This window comes from Leptodactylus fuscus, chromosome 1 (genome assembly GCF_031893055.1).
Source record: "Leptodactylus fuscus isolate aLepFus1 chromosome 1, aLepFus1.hap2, whole genome shotgun sequence".
Taxonomy (NCBI): Eukaryota; Metazoa; Chordata; class Amphibia; order Anura; family Leptodactylidae; genus Leptodactylus; species Leptodactylus fuscus.
Window position 1 is genome coordinate 191076362 of NC_134265.1, and position 23955 is coordinate 191100316.

Sequence of the window (23955 nt, forward strand, 5' to 3'; positions counted from 1 at the left end):
TGTGTCACATGACTTCCAGTTGGGTTCATCTGGGTGATTTAACTCTACATGGAGTGTTTTTTTATTACCGTTAAATATCACAAGATCTACAGCAAGCCTTCAATGCACATGTGAATAGGGCCTTATGATGTAATTTTAAGAACCTTACAAAAAAGGACAAATCAGATTTTAACTTTTTTTTATTTTTATTTTAGATGAAACTGCTATTTAATAAACTCTAGGCATATTTCAGTAAATTCTTTCAGTCTATATTGGAACATTTTATAAGAATACAGAAAGGCATGAGATAATGTTTGGAGGTCATAGTCTAATACAGGCAAGTCTTCTGACTATGTTAATGTTATATACAGCATACTATACAGAATACGTTCCTTTTCAGTGATGCATTAGTAAAGTATAATTGGTTTATATGTATCTAGAATGTTCTCTAGTTTTACTAAGACAATAACAATAATATATTTGAATACGCGGAAACACAATTTTAGTTTATGTAACTTTTTCTAGGTAAATCAATCAGAATCTATATCATCATTATTATTACATATTTACTAGTAAATATAGGAAGATTAACCCCATCTTGTGCGGTTTCACACACAGCTAACAAAGGTTGCAAGCATTTTCCTTTTAAGTAACATTACATACTTCTTCACATCTTTCATACTTCTGTGGACAAAACAAACAAACATTAATGCAATGATAGGATATATATAATATCAGCAATAAACTATATTAGTATATTTATGTGGTCTTGTCATCACTACAGCATAATAAGGCTAGAGCTACATTGCAACTTTTGCCATGATCAAAGATTGCCATGTTACCTTGCGATTCTTTGACTCCATTTTGACCCTGAGGGTGCCACAACTTGTAGTTGCAAGAGAAGTCAAACATTGATGGACTCCATTCACAAATGTGTAACATCTCATATATAGGCTGCACAAACATGTGTAACATCTCATATATAGGCTGCACAAACATGTGACACATTGTGCCCAGTGAGTGAGCAAGTATTTGTGCATCATGTGGGGGAAATTTACCAAAAGAAATGTATGCCAGAAAACCGGTATAGAAGTGAGGTCTTTGGCACATGGTCCCAACTTGCACCCAAGATACCCCACGTTGTCCCTTTGACCTGCTAGTCACTTTTTATTCTAACATAACTGGTTATTGTTTGATCATTCTGCCATCTTCACATTTTCTTACCTATTTTTAATTCCGTGGAAATGGGCCAACAGGCATTCGCCCTAAGTTCTAAGGAAAGAAAAATGAAACAAAGTAGAAAACATTATTATTCCACATTGATATTTACAATGAGTTATGTAAACTTTTAATAAATTTCTTACAGGTTTATTAAATGGAGAAATATTAAACAATGTGGAATAGATTTTGAATTACAACGTACAAAAAAACATCAGCATGGCTTTTAGGTAAATATTATACATGTCATAATGTACATTTAATCAAAAGCATTCACACTGCTGTATCTCAAAAAAGAGCAAAAAATATCAATTGTCACCCCCCCCCCCCATACCAATCAATTGTGGAATGAGGATTGTTTATCATTGCAAGGATGCTTGTTCATGCCCCATATAAACTGGGCAGCCATCAGCTGACATACCGTATTTACAAAAGCTTGGTTGTTGGCTGATTGTTTCTGCAGCACTTTTCTCCTTGTAAACTAGAGAAGCGGTCGACATAATGGAACTGTCACATCAATGGATCCAATTGCAAAAATGACTTGAAAATAAAGAACCTGTAGTCAGGTTCATACAGCACAGTTTGATGGATCCATCCCTGGTTTTGGTTAAAGCATCAACAATCACCTCTATCAGAAAGTATGCATGATAAAATTCAGAACTGCATCAGAATTGGCCGGTGTAATATCAATAGACATGTACAGAGATTATGACGCCAAACAGCAATAAAAATAAACATATATCTATATCTAGATAGATAGATAGATGGTAAACATACAGCTGTGGCAGTGAGAAAAGGATTTATATAAAGTAATTCCCAGGATTTCCAATACCTGGGTTTAATAACTCTAGACTCTTAACTGAAATGTATCAAAACCCCCATTTTGCACTTGTGAGTGACCACACAACCAGGAAATAAGTGCAGTTTTAGAATGGGTAGATGTGATAATGGCTTTAAGATTACTGAAAATATTCCAACCCAAAGAGCTTATTCACATGTCCAGATTTCCTGATATATAACATCCACATTTTCATGGAACACAGATCAGTTCATTTCATGCTTGTCACACTTGAACTATATGATGTTCCCTCTCCCTTCATACAGTTCACTATGAACTGTATGAAGGGAGAGGAACTCCTAGTTATCTATGATGTTAGGAGTCCCTGCCTCCCAGCTTCATACTGCCCCTTAGTGACTATAGTATGGTGCAGTATATCACTAGGAGGCAGGGAGTCCTAGCACCATAGACAACTTCTATGCATGGAGTCCCTCACCCAGCATACTGCTCAGGCCAGGAAATCTGGTACTCACATAGACTGAGCTTCACAGGTCATGTAGATCAACAGCAAGTGGAGCTATGAAATATTGGAGTTAGTTTTCCTGGTTGGGGACAGTGTGCCTAGTATTAGTCAGAATCTCATTCATTTTGCTGGTACTGTAAAACGCAACGTTTTTTTCGGCTGTGTTTCTGCAGTTTCTGATTCACTGTCTGTTCTGTTTCTGATAACAGTTTAGAGAGGCTAAGAAGGAAAGGTCTTTTACTGTCCACAATGATGTCATCTGGTTCTATGAACAAAACAAATTAGGATACTTGTGGGTAACATAACGGGTTCTCTCAGTGCATCCCCTGTAACACAAAAAGTGTGTTGTTCATCGCTATGGTCTGCAATCTTGCACAGTGGGTCAAACTATTACTTTGAGCCCATCATCTGTCAACTATATTGAAAACAGAATATTCACATTCCATGTATAAACATCATCTACCTCAGTCCTTCATCACTAGCGGCTGGCTTTGGGTGACCTGCAGAGATTGGTGTATGGACAGCAGCCTGGAAGGAACCAGGTCAGGCACAGAGACATGATGTCCACAAAGGAGTGCGCCGCTGGCCACAGCAGAGCGGCCATATAGCTGAAGTCGTGGCAGTTGTGAGTAGACGCCAGTGCCTACAGTTTCAGTCTGTCTTCCACTGCTGTAAGCAGTTTTAAAAGCATTTATATTATACCTTTATAAGGGAGCGTTCACACTACTGTCGGTGTCCAACAGGTAGTGTCCGCTGCTAATGTCTGTTCAAAATCTTGTGCGGACATTAGCAGCGGACACTAGCTGTGTCTGTGACATTTTGCATTCATTTATATGGAGATCAGGTGCGTTCTTTTACTGTCTGTGGGTGTCCTTAACTGTCCGTTCCTAAAGATGTCCGACTTTTCAAGCGGACAGCAAAAACGTACATGTCGGGTTTTTGCTGTCCACTTGAAAGGTCAGACATCTTTAGGAACGGACAGTTAAGGACACCCACGGACAGTAAAAGAACGCACCTGATCTCCATTTAAATGGATGAAAAATGTCATGGACACAGCTAGTGTCCGCTGCTAATGTCCGCACAAGATTTTGAACGGACATTAGCAGCGGACACTACCTGTCGGACACCGACGTTAGTGTGAACGCTCCCTTAGAGTAAACTTTCATCCGAAATAATAATAGCCTTATATTAATAAATGAGAATTTAAAAGTATTTTACTGATTTTTCTATTCAGTAATGGCAGCCATCTTTTTTAAAGTAACAACAGGCACTTCAGCCATATTGGTTGCTATTTTTAATTCCATTTTCCATTGCCACTTTCTTAGCAGGTACTGTTAAATGTTACATAATAAATTAATAGATTATATTTGCCTAATCTTCTAAGTAACATAAACTCATCTAAATTATAGCTGGAAATTTGCTTGAACCCTTGCTGCCGCAGCCATTATTTATTTTTGCATTTTTGTTTTCTACTTTCTTCCTTCTAAAATCTATGACATACTTTTCTGTGTGAGGGCTTAGTTTTTTTTGTTTTTTTGTTAATGTAGATTGTGAGCCCCATATAGAGCTCACAATGTACATTTTTCCCTATCAGTATGTCTTTGGAATATGGGAGATGCAAACACAGGGAGAACATACAAACTCCTTGCAGATGTTTTTTTTTTTTTGCCCTTGGTGGGATTTGAACACCAGGACCCCAGCGCTGCAGTGCTAACCACTGAGCAACCGTGTGGCCCCACCAGGGCTTAGTTTTTGTGGGACAAACTGTACTTCATAAATGACACCACTTAATATTCCATACAATGAAGTAGGATTGAAAAACAACCTACAATTGCACCCTTCTCTTACATGTTTAATTTTCATGTGCTGTACAAATGACATGTTCATACAACTTTATATTCTGAAGGTCAGTAAGATCACTGTTGCCAAATTTATATTGTTTTTCATGTTTTAATACATTAAAAAGTAAAAAGAAAACCTATATTTTTGTGTACAGTGCTTCCATTGTGGGTCAAGATCTTTTTTTTTTTAATTGTTTATTTAAGAAATGTTTAACAATAAAAATAACAGCAGATTCGATAACCAGCATCATTCCAAAAAGAGAGGACCAACAAGAACAGTCCATCAAAATTACAATGTAAACAGTAGAGATGAGTGAGTAGTGAAATATTCAATATTCGTTATTCGTTTTGAGTAGAGCCTCAATATTCGACTATTCGACCGAATATCGCATCCCATTATAGTCTATGGAGAAAAATGCTTTTTTCAGGGGAAACCACTATTCGACTAATGAGAGTCACCAAGTCCACAATGACACCCCAGGAAATGATGCCAACACCTCTGGAATGCAGCTGGGACATCAGGGGAAGCATGCCTGGGTGCATAATTTTAGTTATTGGCCCTTTGGGTGAGTTGAGCCTTTTACCAGCAGTGTTTTTGACCCTTTGGGTGAGTTGAGCCTTTTACCAGCAGTGTTTTTGGCCCTTTGGGTGAGTTGAGCCTTGCACCAGCAGTGCTTTTGGTCCTTGGGGTGAGTTGAGCCTTGTACCAGCAGTGGTTTTGGCCCTTGGGGTGAGTTGAGCCTTTTACCAGCAGTGTTTTAGTTTTTGGCCCTTGGGGTGAGTTGAGCCTTATACCAGCAGTGTTTTTTGCCCTTGGGGTGAGTTGAGCCTTGCACCAGAAATTATTTAGATTTTGGCCCTTGGGGTGAGTTGAGCCTTGTACCAGCAGTGTTTTTGGCCTGTGGGGTGAGTTGAGCCTTTAACCAGCAGTGTTTTAGGCCCTTTGGGTGAATTGAGCCTTTAACCAACAGAGTTTTAGTTTTTGGCCCTTGGGGTGAACTCTAAAAAATAATTTTTCAGGCTCTTGGGGTGAGCCCTAAAACATTACTTTTCAGGCCCTTGGGGTGAGTCCTAAAACATTATTTTTCAGGCCCTTAGGGTGAGCCCTAAAACATTATTTTTCAGGCCCTTGGGTTGAGCCCTAAAAGATTAGTTTTCAGGCCCTTGTGGTGAGCCCTAACACTTATTTGTAAGGCCCTTGGGGTGAGCGCTAAAAAATTATTTGTAAGGCCCTGGGGGTGAGCCTTAATGGGGTTATTTTAATTAGTTTTTAAAGGTGATGGTGTGGTGTTGGAGGAGGACGAGGAACTTGCGAGCTGGCGCGGATACATGAAACTGTGTCTCGTCATTAGCACTGAGGATGGGACATGCTGGTTGCAGGTCCACAGCCACTACATCGCCAGGAGAAGTAGACTGTTGTGTTACTACACGCCTGGAGGTAGTAGCCACAAATGCCACTGGAAGCAATATCCGCTATCCACTGTAACATCGGTTCCTGGTGCTCGGACCTCGTCTGCGGGGTACCCTGCACCCTGCTTGACGTTGTGGATGAGGGCACTGCTGGCTGCCTCTCTCCAGTAGCCATTGGATCCGCAGTAGCTTGACTGCGGCCTGGATCCCCAGTTGGAATTCCACGTCCCCATCCCTTTGTGCTACCCTGATGCATTTTCAGATGTGTACAGGTGACGACAGTATACAGCTTTATTCTCACCCCTATGGGACAGTTAGAATGTATACCACGTGTAATGAAAATGAGCCCTAGGAAGGGCTTTGGTGAAATTTTGGCAGGATGAGTGTAGATACGGTTCAGTATATACACTCTTCCTGTAGTGTAGCTCTGAAAAGAGCTGTTTTCAGTTCTCCTGCCTAGCAGAAGCAAATCACTATCTGACCCTCAGCGGTAAGTCTCTCCCTATCTCACCAAACCGCATCTGACACGAATATGGCTGACACTATTATAAATCCAAGGTCACCTGATTTAGCCAGCCAATGACTTTTTCCAATATTTTTTCGATGCCTACGTTTTCCTGCTTCCTGTCCCACCTCCCCTGTACAGTTATTGGTGCAAAAAAAGCGCCTGGGAAGGTGGGATGGGATACAAATTTTTACTGCTTTTACTGTGTGGTATTCAATCGAAATCGAATATGTCGAAAACCTTAATATTCGATCGAATACCTACTCGATCGAACGGTATTCGCTCATCTCTAGTTAACACGATAAGCAAATTGGCACAGTTTATCAAACAGACAGACAACATGGATAAGGGAAGACCGGTAGAGTGCAGTGAGAAACCGCGTCATATAGGCTGGGTTGCCCAGAATGTGTCCCATAAGTTAAGATCTCATTTTTATTGATACCAGTTAGGGTAACGTGTGATGTTCAGATTACTTTCTGTTCAAATTTTTGGGGAGGTGAAAAGGGGAAAATGGTGACCTAGGAGGCCTAAACCTGCAACTATTAGAACATTTATACCATTGCCAACAATACTACAGTATTGCAGTCAATGGTAAAATCACTACATTACTACAGAGCCCTGACAGAAGCAGAGATCCTATTAATATTATAAATGTGAAAGTTTGTGAGTTTGGATGTTTGTGGGTTTGTGTGTTCGGATGTTTGTTAGTCAATCACGCAAAACCCGCTTGACCAATTTGCCTGAAATTTTCCACAAACATAGTTAATACACTCGATTGCGCAATAGGCTACTTTTCCTCACAATAGCGCACATACGTTTGTGCCAGGACCCCCAAAAAACCCAAACTCACACCACCATCTCTGCAATCTCACACACTTTGGACCATAGCAAGCCCCAAAATTCATTTTGCCCTCTACAGCCTCGCCCCTAACCCCACACAATCTCATATACATATACTTTACCACTTTGCCCCTCACCTTAACGATACTCCAGGAGGCTCTCTTTAACGCTCCGGAGCAGCCATGTTTGCCGACCCCCACCGCTCTGACAATCCGCGACACCGCCCACCCATGTCAATACCCCTAGGAGGTCTAATAAATGCAAAAAAATTTTTTTTAAAAAAAGTAAAAAAAATATAAAAACAAATAAAAAGGATTAAAAATTCAAATCACCCCCCTTTCCCTAGAACACATATAAAAGTAGTTAAAAACTGTGAAACACATACATGTTAGGTATCCCCGCGTCCGAAATCGTCCGCTCTACAAAGCTATACAAATATTTTTCCTGTTCGGTAAACGCCGTAGCGGGAAAAATGGTCAAAATTGCCAAACCGCCGTTTTTTCACTGTTTTGATTCTGATAAAAATTTGAATAAAAAGTGATCAAAGCAATAACATTTCCCGAAAATGGTAGAACTACAAAGTACACCCAGTCCTGCAAAAAAAGACGCCCTATACATCCCCGTACACGCACGTATAAAAAAGTTACAGCTGTCGGAATATGGCGACTTTTCAAAAAAAATTTTTTTAACACAGTTTTGGATTTTTTTAAGGGGTCAAAATGTAAATAAAACCATATAAATTTGGTATCCCCGGAATCGTAACGAAACACAGAATACAGGGGACATGTCATTTTGGTTGCACAGTGAACGCCGTAAAACCAAAGCCCGTAAGAAAGTCGCAGAAATGCATTTTTCCTTCAAATCCACCCCATTCTGAATTTTTTCCCTGCTTCCCAGTACATTATATAGAATAAATAATGGTGGCATCATGAAGAAAAATTTGTCCCAGGAAAAATTAAGACCTCATATGGCTCTGGGAGTGGAGAAATAAAAAAGTTATGGGGTTTAGAAGGAGGGGAGTCAAAAACGAAAAACGAAAATCAAAAAATGCCATCGACGGGAAAGGGTTAACTTCAAATACTTCTGTCCCAAAGTCACTATGTAAAGTTTCTCAGAACACTGTATAGCAGCTCTAATACAAATTAACCTCAACACAAAAGTCTCACGTATTCTCTGAATTACAGAAAAAACAAGATACAAACTTACATTTCATATCCCATACCTTATACACACTACGAAAACGTTACCCAGACGAAGTCGCGGGTACCAGCTAGTCAATAATAATGTTCGCATGGAAAGCCTAAGAACCTTCAGAAGGCTTTCAGTTGGCATAGTAAGCAAATGGCTCTCATTGTGCAGGAGTGCAGTGGAACAGAAGTGAAAGTGAGTGTTCAGATAACAGTTTTGCATTTAATCTCTTCCCATCTGTGAAATTTTAAAATTTTTGTTTTTATCTCCCTGCCTTCCAAACCCCATAATTTTTTAATTTTTCAGTTCACAGAGCCATATAACAGTCAAATTGTTCTTGTGCATTTATTATTCTGTATCATGTACTGAGAAGCTGGAAAAAAAAAATCAGAATGGGGTAGAATTGAAGACAAAGCGCATTTCTGCAACTTTCTTTTGGGTTTTGTTTTTATGGCATGCACTCTGCAGCCAAAATGACACCTGAAGTTACCTGTATTTTATATTTTGGTATGATTCCAGGGATATCAAATTTATATAATTTAATTTACCTTTTAACATCTTAACAAAAATCTAAAACTTAGCAAAAATCCAATTCCGACACCCGTAAGTTTTTTAAAAATATTTTTCATGTATGGCGATGTGGGGCCAGGTGTAATTTTCAGTTATACCACTTTGCTGAATGTTTATTGCTTTGATCACTTTTTATTCAACTTTTTATCAGAAGTGAAATAGCAAAAAAAAAAAACGTCAGTTTAGCACATTTGATTTTTTTTTCCACTACAGCATTCAGCCTGCGGAAAAATTATTTTTAGAAGTTTGTAGAGTGGGCACCAGACACAGAGATGCCTAATGTGTATGTGTTTCACTAGGGTATGGGGGCACTCGTCCACATTAGGGAGAGTGTGTGCCTACATAGGCAGTACGGAGACTTACAAGTCATTCCTGCTCCGCTAGGGATTATCCTTTTGGGACAGAAATACTGATTTACCAATTAAATCCAAATTATGATTAAAAGACTTTATAACTGAGTCGTTCATGATGTTAAGGATGCTGCCCTCTTTACGGTGGTGTACAGAGTGCACTGTTCTCCTAATTCCATCCAGGAGAATAGATTTGCATATTTTTTACCTGTGTTTCACTAGTAATATATTAATTTTATATGTATTCTAGGGAAAGGGGGGAGATTTAAACTTTTAGGGGTTTTTTTTGTATTTTTTCATATTTATTTTAAACTTTTTTAATTACTATTTTATTAGCTTGAACCTGCAATTGTCATGGACCAGCCACAATAGTAATATCCCTAGTAGGCTTCCAGCTGCCATGGGAACAGTTTGGCTCCCATGATATCACCACGCGGGAGCTGGCCTGCAATGAGAAAGGTACGTTTATACAGTCCTATGAAAAAGTTTGGGCACCCCTATTAATCTTAATCATTTTTAGTTCTAAATATTTTGGTGTTTATAACAGCCATTTCAGTTTGATATATCTAATAACTGATGGACACAGTAATATTTCAGGATTGAAATGAGGTTTATTGTACTAACAGAAAATGTGCAATATGCATTAAACCAAAATTTGACCGGTGCAAAAGTATGGGCACCTCAACAGAAAAGTGACATTAATATTTAGTAGATCCTCCTTTTGCAAAGATAACAGCCTCTAGTCGCTTCCTGTAGCTTTTAATCAGTTCCTGGATCCTGGATAAAGGTATTTTGGACAAACAATTCAAGTTCAGTTAAGTTAGATGGTTGCCGAGCATGGACAGCCCGCTTCAAATCATCCCACAGATGTTCAATGATATTCAGGTCTGGGGACTGGGATGGCCATTCCAGAACATTGTAATTGTTCCTCTGCATGAATGCCTGAGGATTTGGAGCGGTGTTTTGGATCATTGTCTTGCTGAAATATCCATCCCCGGCGTAACTTCAACTTCGTCACTGATTCTTGAACATTATTCTCAAGAATCTGCTGATACTGAGTGGAATCCATGCGACCCTCAACTTTAACAAGATTCCCGATGCCGGCATTGGCCACACAGCCCCAAAGCATGATGGAACCTCCACCAAATTTTACAGTGGGTAGCATGTGTTTTTCTTGGAATGCTGTTTCTTTTTGGACGCCATGCATAACGCCTTTTTTTATAACCAAACAACTCAATCTTTGTTTCCAAAATGAAGCTGCCTTGTCCAAATGTGCTTTTTCATACCTCAGGCAACTCTATTTGTGGCGTACGTGCAGAAACGGCTTCTTTCTCATCACTCTCCCATACAGCTTCTCCTTGTGCAAAGTGCGCTGTATAGTTGACCGATGCACAGTGACACCATCTGCAGCAAGATGATGCTGCAGCTCTTTGGAGGTGGTCTGTGGATTGTCCTTGACTGTTCTCACCATTCTTCTTCTCTGCCTTTCTGATATTTTTCTTGGCCTGCCACTTCTGGGCTTAACAAGAACTGTCCCTGTGGTCTTCCATTTCCTTACTATGTTCCTCACAGTGGAAACTGACAGGTTAAATCTCTGAGACAACTTTTTGTATCCTTCCCCTGAACAACTATGTTGAACAATCTTTGTTTTCAGATCATTTGAGAGTTGTTTTGAGTAGCCCATGATGCCACTCTTCAGAGGAGATTCAAATAGGAGATCAACTTGCAATTGGCCACCTTAAATACCTTTTCTTATGATTGGATACATCTGGCTATGAAGTTCAAAGCTCACTGAGGTTACAAAACCAATTTTGTGCTTCAGTAAGTCAGTAAAAAGTAGTTAGGGGAATTCAAATCAATAAAATGATAAGGGTGCCCATACTTTTGCACCGGTCAAATTTTGGTTTAATGCATATTGCACATTTTCTGTTAGTACAATAAACCTCATTTCAATCCTGAAATATTACTGTGTCCATCAGTTATTAGATATATCAAACTGAAATGGCTGTTGCAAACACCAAAATATTTAGAACAAAAAATGATTAAGATTAATAGGGGTGCCCAAACTTTTTCATAGGACTGTATGAGTTTGGAGGATCCTGGCCTGCAATGATCATGATCAGAATGGACTTTGATCACGGGCATTAGCTCCAGTTCTCCACTGTACATTATGGTGGATGTTGGAAAGGGGCTACAGGCCATTTCCTAGCAAAAATACATAAAAAAAAAGTCTGTTAATGCTATTAATAGGTTAATAACTGCACTCAAATACACTTAGCATACATACAGTACTGTACATTAACAGTATAATATTCTCCAGAGTGGCACCTGCACAGTATAATCCTCCACAGTGACCCCCTCACAGTATAATATGGATTGCACATACACAGTCCATATTATACTGCATTACATGCCAACAGGATTCCCACTGGCGGAAATCTGCTTTGTAGTGTGTGCACCTCTTGGATCCATCCCCAGCCCAATTACACTTACTTTTTTTTCCTGGCAGCTCCGGGCCTGGGACATCATCGCTGGCCAGCACTTCCTCTTTGTGATATGTGCTAGCCACACTCTGTATTGTGCATGTGTGGGCGGCCAGCACTCACAATGAAGAGGTCGTCTTCCAGAGATGATGTCCCAGCATCCGGAAATCCACGGGAGTAAAAGGTGAGTATAATGGGGTTAGGGGGTGGGCTTCTTTCCAATGGCTTTATGGGGTATATCCATTAGACTGAAGGGGAAAAAATGTGACTTACATATATTACAGTAAAACAAAACAGTATTTTTATAACATGTACATTATAAAGTTGTAGGTGGGAGTGTCATGGGGGCTTTGTCCTTATAATATGAATTTATCCTTGACAACCCGATTCACTGACTGAACTAGCTAGAAGATATAAATATAAAACTTGACTTTTATTAAATATTTTTTTAAAAAGAAAAGAAAATGTGTTTGTAAAAATATTTCTTGCACAAACACCAGCGGATCTTATTTGTGGTCATTTGCACAAATTACAGGAAAATCCCATATATTTGAGCCATTACACATAGTGAAATAGTTAAGCAAGCCAGAAAAATGAACATAGATATGAAGGAGTAGACTTAGATGCAAATAAATGGAGTATGCTTTCCCTCAACACTATAAGTCTATCTCCCTCAACCATAAGCATGTCAGATAAACAAGCAGCAAGGAATAACAATTGCGTTTCCCACTGGATATGTATCAAGCCCTACAGCACCCGTCTCCCCCGAGGATACTGGCCTAATGCCACACCAACGGGATCTGGCAGGTCCGTAGAGGCTTAGCGGGAGTCACAAACCATGCTGCTGTTCATCTTGTATTTGACATGTAACTAGTTAACTGACTGTATGCCTTATATACTGCCCAACGCTGCGTTTCTTCTCAAAAGAGAGTCATCAGGGGACGATAATTAGAATTGATACATGGGTTAGTATCCAATTTACACATAAAAGTGACCGCACTTGACTGCACTGATGCCGGCGACCGACTGATTTCCTTGACAACCCCTTTAATCAAAGTATCTGCAGTATCTCTTAAATGCCCACAATCAGCGTGGTCACTGATCACATGTATTGCCACAAATTTTCCACTGTGTAAAGCAGTGGAGACCTGGTTGCTATAGTGTCTGCTCTGCTTCTGAACAAATGGCATATTTAAAGATCTGATGAGTTCCATCATATTATGGTGCTCATAGGGAAGGGGTTATCCAATATTTAACAACATGGCTGCACAGTATATCAGTTTTGCCTGGAGAGCGCATTAGAAATAGTAACAATTAGCTCCTATGATAAGTTTGGGGTAACTATAAGTTATTGTATATACACTTGCCCTTGAGGGCACAATAACCTCTAGTATTCCCTATTGATAGACCCTAAGGCTAGGGAAACACGGCAACTTTGGCTGCGACTCCCATCGTGTGAACAAACATCACTGCTTAAAATAATTTTGAAATTGCTACTGCTATTCCTACTGATTTTAATGGGAAGATTAAAATCACAGGGATACTGCTTATTGTAGCATGTTTATTTTTATATTTTTTCTCCCTATCAGTATGTCTTTGTAGAGTGGGAGGAAATCCACACAAACACGAGGCGAACATACAAACTCCTTGCAGGTGTTGTTCCTGGTGGGGTTTGAACCCAGGACTCCAGTGCTGTAAGGCTACAGTGCTAACCACTGAGCCTTGGTGTTGCCCCATTGTAGCATGTTTATTGTCAATTGTGCACCGTACTAAAAACATCTAAGTTCTTACTGCAATTTCTTTTATTTTATTGCCACATTGTTGCATAGGTATCAGAGGTGTTGGTGAAGTAGCAATTTCTTTTGGGCCGTGGAGCCTGAGGAGGCCCAAAGGCCTCTGCAGAAGAAGATGACACCAGTATAGATAACATGCACACAGATGATTTGGAGCTACAGTATATCTAGAATGTATATATTTATCTATATATAAATCAGGGGAGGACATAGCCTACACCGTCGGACTGAAGGGCTACCACCAAGGGAACTTGTTCTGGGGGTCCACCCAACAGCTTCCTGCTAATAGGTTACACCCAAGCTCCTTCACTGAAATCTTGCATTGCATTGTGCTGACTATCCAGCATTGCTGAACATTTTCCCAGTTTCGTCATCCATAGTAGTATTGTGCATGCTCCAATAGCTCCATGGCCAGTACATGCACAGTACTGTGTGTGAAATGACAGCCATGGAGTACCCCATGCATGTGTAAGATTTTAGTGAGGTTGCTGTGATGCAGGCATAGCACACAAGGCTGCCATTAGGTATTTTAAGGCCCCCTTACAGTATAATGATCCTCATGGTATATAATGCTCTCCAGTGCCCCATTTAGTATAAAATGATCCTCTGAACCCCCATATTGGCCTAGCATAGTATTTAATGCTTCACACAGTATTATATGACTCCTAGAGCCTGCACATGGTATATGACCCTACAGTAGCTAAACACTGTATAAAATGCTCCCCAGGGCCCCCATACAGTATAATGCTCCCCACAGTGCGTCCACCAGTACAATTCTCCACAGTTGCCTCACAGAGTATAATATACTCCCCTGCAGCCTCACACAGTATAATAGGTTTCCCACAGTCCCCTTTTCCCAGCATAATGCTTCATGGTGTTCCCAAACATTATAATGCTCCAGAGTGGACCACACAATATAATACACTCCCCACATTGCCCCGCCAATATAATGCACCACAATATTATATGCTCCTGAGAAGTCCTGAACAATATAATATGCTCCAAAGTGGTCCCACGCAGTATAATACTCCATAGTAGCCCCACACAGTATAATAGGTTCTCCACAGTGCCTCCTTCTCGTATAATAGGCTCCCCACAGTGCCTCCCCATAGTATAATGTTCAAAAGTGGCCCCACAGAGTATAATATACTCCCCAGAAGTTACACATAGTATAACACACTCCTCAGAGGGGGCCCCCAGTGTAATGCTCCACAATGTTCCCGCACAGTGTAATACCACATAATGGTGCCACACAGTATAATATGCTCCCCAGAGCCCACCCTACCACAGTATAATGCTCTACAGTGTCCCTACATACATAGTATAATGCTCCTCAGTGGCCCCTACACAGTATAATATACTCCCCAGAGAGGTCCCCCCCAGTATAATGCTCCATAGTATCTCCACACAGTATAATTTACTCCACCTAATATAATTTGCTCCACAGTGGCCCCACACAATATAATATGCTCCTCAGTGCCCCCCCCCAGTATAATATGTTTCAGTGGCCACACACAATATAATATACTCCCCAGAGTGCCCTCCAGTATAATGCTCCACAGAGGCCTTATACAATATGCACCTTAGAGGGACCTCCCAGTAAAAGGCTCGACAGTGGCCCTACACAGTAAAAAATGCTCCCAAGAACACACTTATACTCCCTCTCCACTGCTGGCTTCCTCTTCAGGTCTGTAGCTGATGTCATGCATCACACAATGTGGCCAGGCCCTGGTCATGCCTGGGTCCACTGGAGGTCAGCCTGATGCTGATACCATTGCTATAACCTGTGCAACTGCACAGGGGACCAGTAGATTTTGGAGCCCTATCACCTTAACAAAAACTTTCTACTGTCTTTTAGACTGCAGGTAAATGCCTAAGCTAATGAACGTTATGCCTAACGATTACGGATGGATTGTTAGAGAGACATACAGGGGTTTTCTATATCAAGCTAATGGAAAACAGGGGGCCAATTACTATTATTGCACAAGGGCCCCTAAGCTGTCTATGTCCACCCCTGACATATATACAGTCCTATGAAAAAGTTTGGGCACCCCTATTAATCTTAATCATTTTTAGTTCTAAATATTTTGGTGTTTGCAACAGCCATTTCAGTTTGATCTATCTAATAACTGATGGACACAGTAATATTTCAGGATTGAAATGAGGTTTATTGTACTAACAGAAAATGCGCAATATGCATTAAACCAAAATTTGACCGGTGCAAAAGTATGGGCACCTCAACAGAAAAGTGACATTAATATTTAGTAGATCCTCCTTTTGCAAAGATAACAGCCTCTAGTCGCTTCCTGTAGCTTTTAATCAGTTCCTGGATCTTCTTCGTCCCCTGACGAAGCCTGCGGTGAGGCGGGCGAAACGCGCGTCGGGCGCTTTGTGTGATCAGGTAGGTGTGGGTAGCAGTCTATGGCATTCTTTATTCATTTTTAGTATGATGGGTGTTTCTTACTCTGGATATGTAATGCTTACTCCCTGGGAGAATGTATGTCTCCATTAGGTGTGGCTCTGAAGTATTTAATTATATTAACCCCATGTACTGATCTTTCCTTATGCCTGAACATTGTGTTACCCTACCACCTCACACTATAACTGGTCTCCAGTACTAATGGAGTATTGTATCCCCCAATATCTCATTGTGATTATTGTATTGTTATTTTGTTTATGCTTTTAATAAGTATTTAATAAAATTTAATATTTTAGTATTAATTGAGTGTGTAGGAGTATTTTTCGGGTAATTTTCAGTTTTTCTATACACATGTCAGTATAATTACCTCTGTTGGTGTGATTTACTCAGACACATGTATAAACCAAGAATTATTTCTAAGAACATGATTTGCTATAGCACTATTGCAATAGACACATATCATAACATATGAAAATGTGTGCACATGGAGACACTTACCTGAGTCTTACGACAATTCTCTAGGTCTTCCTCCTTTTTCATATATTTTGAATAAGATTTGTTAAGTTCTTCCTTCTTTTCAGACAACTCTTTTTCCAGTACTGCTTTCTCCTTGGAAAGATTATTCTTTTCTGAAGCAATAGTTGTCTTTTCTTTAGTGCATTTCTGAAAATTTCCGTTTACTCGAGCATTTTCTGTCTTCAGTTGGCTGTTCTCATAACTGACCATGTTCACGTCAAGTTTCATCCTGTTTATTGCTTGGTCTATATTGGTTTTAATGTCACCACTAATGGTCCAGCATTTTGAGTGATAGAAGGGTTCATTTTTGTTGATAATTCCTTCAAAGCGAATTCTCATCTGTTCTAGCTCCTGGGCAAACTTGTTATCGATATCAGTGCAAAGAGTTTGTAATGCGCTAACTTGTTTTTCCAAGTCTTCCTTGGTGTTCTGAAGCTTTTCATTGTCAGAAGCGAGCTCATTGACTCTCTTGGCTATAGAGTTATTTGCCTGGTCGCAGTTCTCTTTTAGCCTCTCAGAATTCCTCTGAAGCATTGATATTTCATACCTTAATTGAAGTGTTTCAACTGCCCACAAAAATGACAAGAGCACAAAACAGATATTACTGCAATAAATAAATAAATAAATAAATAATGATAATATCAGTATTGCTGAAATAATCATATTATCTGGCCATTGGTGTCTCCCCAGCTTCCTATGCTGTATTCTATTTTTAGTAAAGGTTCCAAATGAACAACTTATCACACACAAGTAAGCCGTTAGAATACATGTCTGTATCATGGGTTAACCTAGCCTCTCTGCTGCCTGAGGCAAACCCCAGAACAAAATACCCAACCAACCATCTTTGGTGTAATGGGGGCCCCATTTTTAAAATTTTAGGTCACAACCTCCAATTTGCAGATCAAAAATTCCCTTAGTTGGCCTCCTCAAAGTATGACACCCCTTTTACTGGCTCCCACAGTGTATTACCTCCTTTATTGACCCCCATACAGTATTATCACCCCCTTAACTGACCCCCAGACTATACTGCCCCTTTACTGGCCCCAACTGGTAAGACAGTTGCCTCATGGCAGGTTTGGCACTGGTCAATCACTTGTGATCACAGGGGTGATTAAATAGTGATAACATAAATGCAAAGTCATTCAAGCACAGTCACCATACACAGCTAATAGTGGTAAGGGGCTAAGGCTGAATCTGTGCTGTATGACAGCAGTCCTGAATTTTTAATTTATATATTCATCTAATGTATTCAAAAGAAATTTGTGAAAAATGGATAAAATCTATGGAAAGTAATATCATCAAATTCTCTCTATGCTTTAATACTTTAGTCTTGTAAATTTAAATTTTCTTTAGATCAGTATTAGAAGACAAAAAGAGCACCTGTTTACCCCATATAGGCAACATTTCCCCTACCCCATACCAAAGAATTAGCTAGGAGATGTTTTCGGCTAGGTCACATTCTTGACAAATTGATTTAGATTAAGGCCCCAACCTTGCGGAAACCTCTATTTTTGATGCAGATTTTGCTGCATTTTTTTTGAGCCAAAGCCAAGAGTGGATTGAGTAGAAGGGAGAAACATAAGAGCTTCCTAAATATTTCCCATTCCTTCAGAAGCAACTACTAAGTTTGGCTCCAAAAAATTCTGCCACTCATCAAATCTGTACAATAGCTCCTTAGACAGAGAGATATCTGCAGAATATTCGAAGCGTTTAACCCCTTGGTGTTCGGCCGATTACACGCATTCCTATGCCGGCGAGGTATTCGATCAAATACTACTTGCTCATCACTACACTCACCCAAATCTCTCTCCTCAGTGCTGTATCTCCCTACATTTCCTCTGTCTTCTCTGTCTACCACCCTAACCATTCTCTCAGTTCTGCCATTGATCTTAGACTTGTGTCATCTGAAGATCCCTCTCCCATCTCCAAGACTTTCCTTGAGCCACATCAGTGATCTGAAATGCACTACCCTGGACAATTAGATTAATACCAAACTACAGCAGCTTCAAACATTCCCTAAAAACTCATCTTTTTAGGCAGGTTTATCACAAGATCTAATCACATTGTTCTACACTAAGCTCACAGCTATTCATATATTCACAGATACTGGCTGATACAGCTTCAGTTATTTATTAAAGGATGGTTGTACCATTGTACTAAAATGTCCTCTTGCCTCTTGGGTTAACCCTATCACAGATTGTAAACTCCTGCAAGCAGAGCTTTTACTCCTATTGTTTGATATGTTAAACATATATATATATATATATATATATATATATATATATATATATATATATATATAATTATATTATTATATATTATATAATTACATTGTTATTGTCTGTTCTTACTATGTTTTGTATAGTGCTGCGGAATATACTGGTACTAAATAAATACAATTATCATTATTGTTTATATTATTAGATTGGTCTGTCTCCTGGAAACCCCACTGCTCAGCTGACTGAAAGGGTTGGGGCGCTCCAGAACTACACAGCTCTGGTATGTAGTGTCTGAACAGCAAAGCAGTTCTCATGCATTCTGTGTATCAGTTTATGAGTTCAGTTTATGAGTTATGGTGGAGATGTTGGGAGTCGATCCCCTTTACGGATATTGCTGACTTATTTAATCTTGGACAACGCCTTTAATGATTTGGTGCTCTGGATCAGCAAAAGAGCGTTTCAAATTATGTAAAGGCAGATTATGAAATGAATAAATGTGTGAATTTTGGGTTAAAAAAGTAAAGGGATATTTATTATTCTCAGGACATGAATTTCACTTCCTCCATATTATACCTACTGCCCATCTTGTTTCAGTAAACTACCCATTAGAAGATCACTTTTCAATGCAATTTTGAGAGGTTTTACTGTATATAAAATTTGCAGGTATCAAAAAGGTCTGTTTAATCTGAACCAATTACTTACTTATATAGGTTGTGTTAAGCTTGTCCAGAGCAACTTGGTAGTTTCTACAGACTTCTTGAAATGGTGGCTAAAAAGAAAACAAGCAGTTAAAATATATGGATAAGCATTATTTAAATTAAAGAGGACCTTTCATGTCCTCGGGCACATCTGGTTTTATATACCGCTAGAAAGTCGACAGTGCGCTGAATTCAGTGCCCTGCTGGCTTTTCCGATATGTTCCCGGTGCAAGATATATCGGTGCAGTTATAGTCTAGCTGGGAATGCCCCTCCTGACAGTAGTGTCCATAGCTCTGTACTGTCAGAGGGGGTGTTCTTTACCACTCAATGCCACCTCTGATACTACAGCGCTACAGACACCACTGTCAGGAGAGGCATTCCTCACAGCCCAGCTAGACTGTCAGGAACACCCTTCTGACAGTGAAGAGGTATCAGTAACTGCACCGATATCTCTTCCACTGGGTCACATAACAGAAAAGCTGACAGTGCGCTGAATTCAGCTTTCTAGCAGTATATAAAACAGCATGTGCCCAAGGACATGAAAGGTTCTCTTCAAGTATTTTCTAATAAAGAAAAAAAAAGGCTAATAACTAGAGATGAGCGAGTACTGTTCGGATCAGCCGATCCGAACAGCACACTCCATAGAAATGAATGGATGCACCTGGTACTTCCGCACCGAACAGTACTCGCTCATCTCTACTAATAACATTTGTTAAGTTGGTAGCTCTGCTTGTACATTAGGAAATAATGAGATGTGTTTTACATTCTGTCATCCGCATGATCTATATTACAACATATAGGCTTTTCAAAACAGCAGGAAGTCTCCCAAGACCTGTATTTGACTGCTCCATATGACAGAGATGTTGTCTGAACAATCCTAAAAACATGCATACTTAGAGAATAGGAGGAGAAGATATGTGAGAATCTAAGGTTCTGCTTATTTGGACAGTAAAATGGATCTTTTAAACATTAGATTCTATTATAGTGACAATATAGCAGATGATAAGAGTATGACAAGTAATTATGCCTAGCTAAAACTAAATAACTGTTGTTTTAACTTTTTTTTAAAAAAAATCCAAGCACAGCAGAGACCTAGCATTTAGTTAAAAGGCCATTATTTTATTAGTAAACCATTACAATCCATGGCTATAAGCATATTAGCACAATCATATAGAATCCATACAGTGCACCTCTCGAGAACACTGGTTTACATGTTTCAGATAATAATGCATAAGGAAATGCATGTGAAACATTTTCCTAATATTCTGTAATGTAAAAAATTTTAGTCCTTTTAGTAAAAAAAAAAAAAAAAAAAAATTGTATGTGAGGTCTCCACCTTTGTTGCTAAGATGAGTTCATGTTCAGCACCTACTATATGTACATGGAGAATACAGATATTTGTAAAGTCCAGAATACAATATAAAATATCTCTGACCAAGCATTTATGTAAGCCTAATGATGGATGTAAAGTAATAGTCTGATATGTAGTATCAAATCCCACAATGATGCCCCTTTTTTCTGGATCATGCTGATTTTGTTATTTAACTGAATAAGTAAGCATAACAAAAATAGGGGAACTGAGGAAGAAAAGGGAAGGTCTAGGCAGTGGTTCTAAACCTGCAGTACATGTCATGCCCCTCCTCATCAAGGATAAATGCCCATGGATGCCATCCATGACTTTTGGATATGGGATGGGCCCTCACTCCTTCCTAAAACTATCCAAACTGCAGTAAATATTGACTATGGAATAAATGCACAAGACACTCTGAGTGTCAATAAATAATGTGAATTATAATGCTCAACCATAGCTATAGTGTAGGGTTATATTTAAACTAAAGGATTAATAAAACACTTCAGTAAATAATTATATTACATTCTATTAAGCAGGTTCAGTCAAGAAATGGCCAAAACAGGTTGTTAGTGTATCCTAAACCACCAGCAGTTACACACTATCTTGGAGGCACTAGAACATTGTGTACACGTTCCAATCCTAAGCAACCATGCCCTATGGGGTTACATAATAAGACAAGGCCACTGACAATAACAGAGTAAAAAACTGGCCTAAAGATTGGAGGCCCAAGTATTCAGGGTCCTCTTTTCCACGTGTACTAGATCACTAGACCAGCTATGAATGAAACCCTTGAAACCCTATGAAAACCCTTGTTAGATATATACTGCACCATGGAATTAAAGATGGTCTAATAGAAATAATAATTTAGATGTCTCACCCTAAATACTGTATAAGCAATAGTATTAAGTTATACCAGCTCCAGAATAATCCAGATCCATGTAGACTTCAGCAGCTGTCAGTGGGTACAAAATTGTTTTATTATAGGACACCACTGAGAAATAACCCATCACATACACTTTCTACCAATAAGTAATTGGACACCCATGCAACTGAAGATATCTGCAGTGTCACGCCTTCTGCCATTAAATATCGTGTAGGAAACAGCATTGGCATTAGTTGTATGCAAGATGCCACAAAGTGCAGAGTTCTCCAATTTTGAGAAAGAGGTAATTGTCGAGTACCATAGAAATCGCCGATCCTTAAGGGACATAGCAAGTGAACTGTTTTACCCAAAATCGACAGTGGCCTATGTGATTACAAAGTGAAAGGTGAACGGTGATTGTCGGAAAATGTCCCGAGTTGGCAGAGCCCTGAAACTGGGAGATAGAGACAGATGAGTACTGGCCAGAGAAACCGCACCCAACCGATGGCTCACATACACCAGGAGTTTCAACAGGCATCTGGGAGTATTTTGTCGATTAATACCATACGTAAGGAAGCATCTGCTGGGATTTTTAACCAACTATTGGATATGAATAAATGTTGTTTTTCTATTCTACTACAGGTGTCCAAATACTTATTGGTAGACAGTGAAGTATATGTCATAGTGAGGGATGGGAGCTGCTGAATTATATGATACCATAGCAACATATAATAATAGTAATCCATATACTTATCCAGATGCAGACTGTGAATGCCTCTCAGTCACTGGCTACACATGAAGAGAAAGAAATGCAATAATCTGGCGCAGTATTTGTCTGGTACATTTATCTACATGTGGTGGAGACTCAGAGGTCAGACTACTACATGGCAATCAGTATATCACCATATGTACATGGATATAAAACTATACAAAACTGTGTATCCTACAGAGCAAGGTGCACCTGGGCCACCGACATCCCCACCATGTGCTGATCCCTCCATGAACACCTTTCAGAGCTATAAATATGATCTAGATATAATATATTCTTCTGAAGGCTAGATAAGGCTGCCTGTACTCTACACAGTCTTATATTATACACCATTTTAGGTAATAGATGGAAGATGAAATAGCTACATAAGGTAAGAGCGGATATTTTATAGGCATCAGCAGGACAGCATGTATAAAGTGACTGAAGGCTGCCATATATCCTCACAGGACTCAGTATACATTACAATACATGCTGTCCCTCTCTCACCACAGTGTCTCCATTACATGTGACCTGCCAGCTCCACCTTAGAGAACTCCTCAGTCCCCGAGACACATTATACAGCAGTAATCTATCATATATCAAACATGTCTACACTGTGTGAGGTAAATGCATGAGGGGACTCTATGACTGCATAAATCCTGAGGTAATACTGCAGTATATATAATACTAGCTGGTACCCGCGACTTCGTCTGCGGTGATTGTGGAAGTGGGTAAATACAGGCGTGGGTAAGGTTTTCGTACTGCGTATAAGGTATGGGATATGAAATGTAACTTTGTATCTTGTTTTTGCTGTAATTCTGAGAATACGTGAGACTTTTATGTTGAAGTTAATTTGTATTTCAGCTGCTAAACGGTGTTGGTATAAACTGTACATAGTGTCTTTGGGACAGAGGTATTACAAGTGAATATACTTGGATATACGACATTGTATGATTTGTTATTTTCCGCCAGTACATGTAAGTTTTGGGCACAGGATACTCTTGAGCAAGCAACATAAAGTCTGGCCCTGTGCATGACAGTTTAGTAACTCCATGCACCTCTTAGTAATAGCAATTAACCCCATCATGTCCCTCACATTAACCCTTGTGTAAGAGTTACTGATATGGGAGAGACTTGGAGGTAATAATTATCTTCATAAGTATCTTCATTATTGAGGTCTTTTATTAGTACCTCCATATGTCTCACATATTAGTAACCTTTATATGGGGCACACAGGGGTTAATATGAGGGACATGATGGGGTTTATTCCTATTAATGTGAGGCACATGGAGTTACTAACACTAAACTAATAACCCCAAATGCCTGACATTAATGAGAACAGTAATCCTATGTACCTGTGTGTTTTTCAGTTTCACTTTGCTAGCAGCTTCCTATCCTCCTCGGCCAGCCTTTGGGCAGGAGCTATCACTATAGCAGGCAGAGACTGAGCGATTAAGCTCCACCCCCTGGGTTTCCTGCACCCCTCTCAAAGGGGAGTGTCCTTATGCCTCAGCTCTAGCAGAGCACTGAAGGGAAGCTTGGACTTCATTTAACTCTTGCAGGTCCTGTGCTGCTGGTGTGCCAGTGAAATATGGCAGGAGTTCCACTCTTGGCATGTGTGCCAGGGGTTGCTGACCTCTGCTGTAGAGGGTGATATGAATTT

General features: G+C 39.7%; 1 protein-coding gene across 1 annotated transcript in view; it reads right to left on the reverse strand.

Annotated features, from left to right (window-relative positions):
* Positions 1–209: 209 nt before the first annotated feature.
* The window catches only part of LOC142212492 (uncharacterized), a 29050-nt gene continuing 5304 nt past the window's right edge, over positions 210–23955 (reverse strand). The window contains exons 2-5 of the mRNA XM_075280461.1: positions 19335–19401; positions 16396–16979; positions 1204–1251; positions 210–663 (exon numbers count right to left, since the gene is read on the reverse strand). Coding sequence (XP_075136562.1) covers positions 1210–1251; positions 16396–16979; positions 19335–19401 — 693 coding nt within the window. The 3' untranslated portion in view covers positions 210–663; positions 1204–1209. The remainder of the gene's footprint in view (positions 664–1203; positions 1252–16395; positions 16980–19334; positions 19402–23955) is intronic.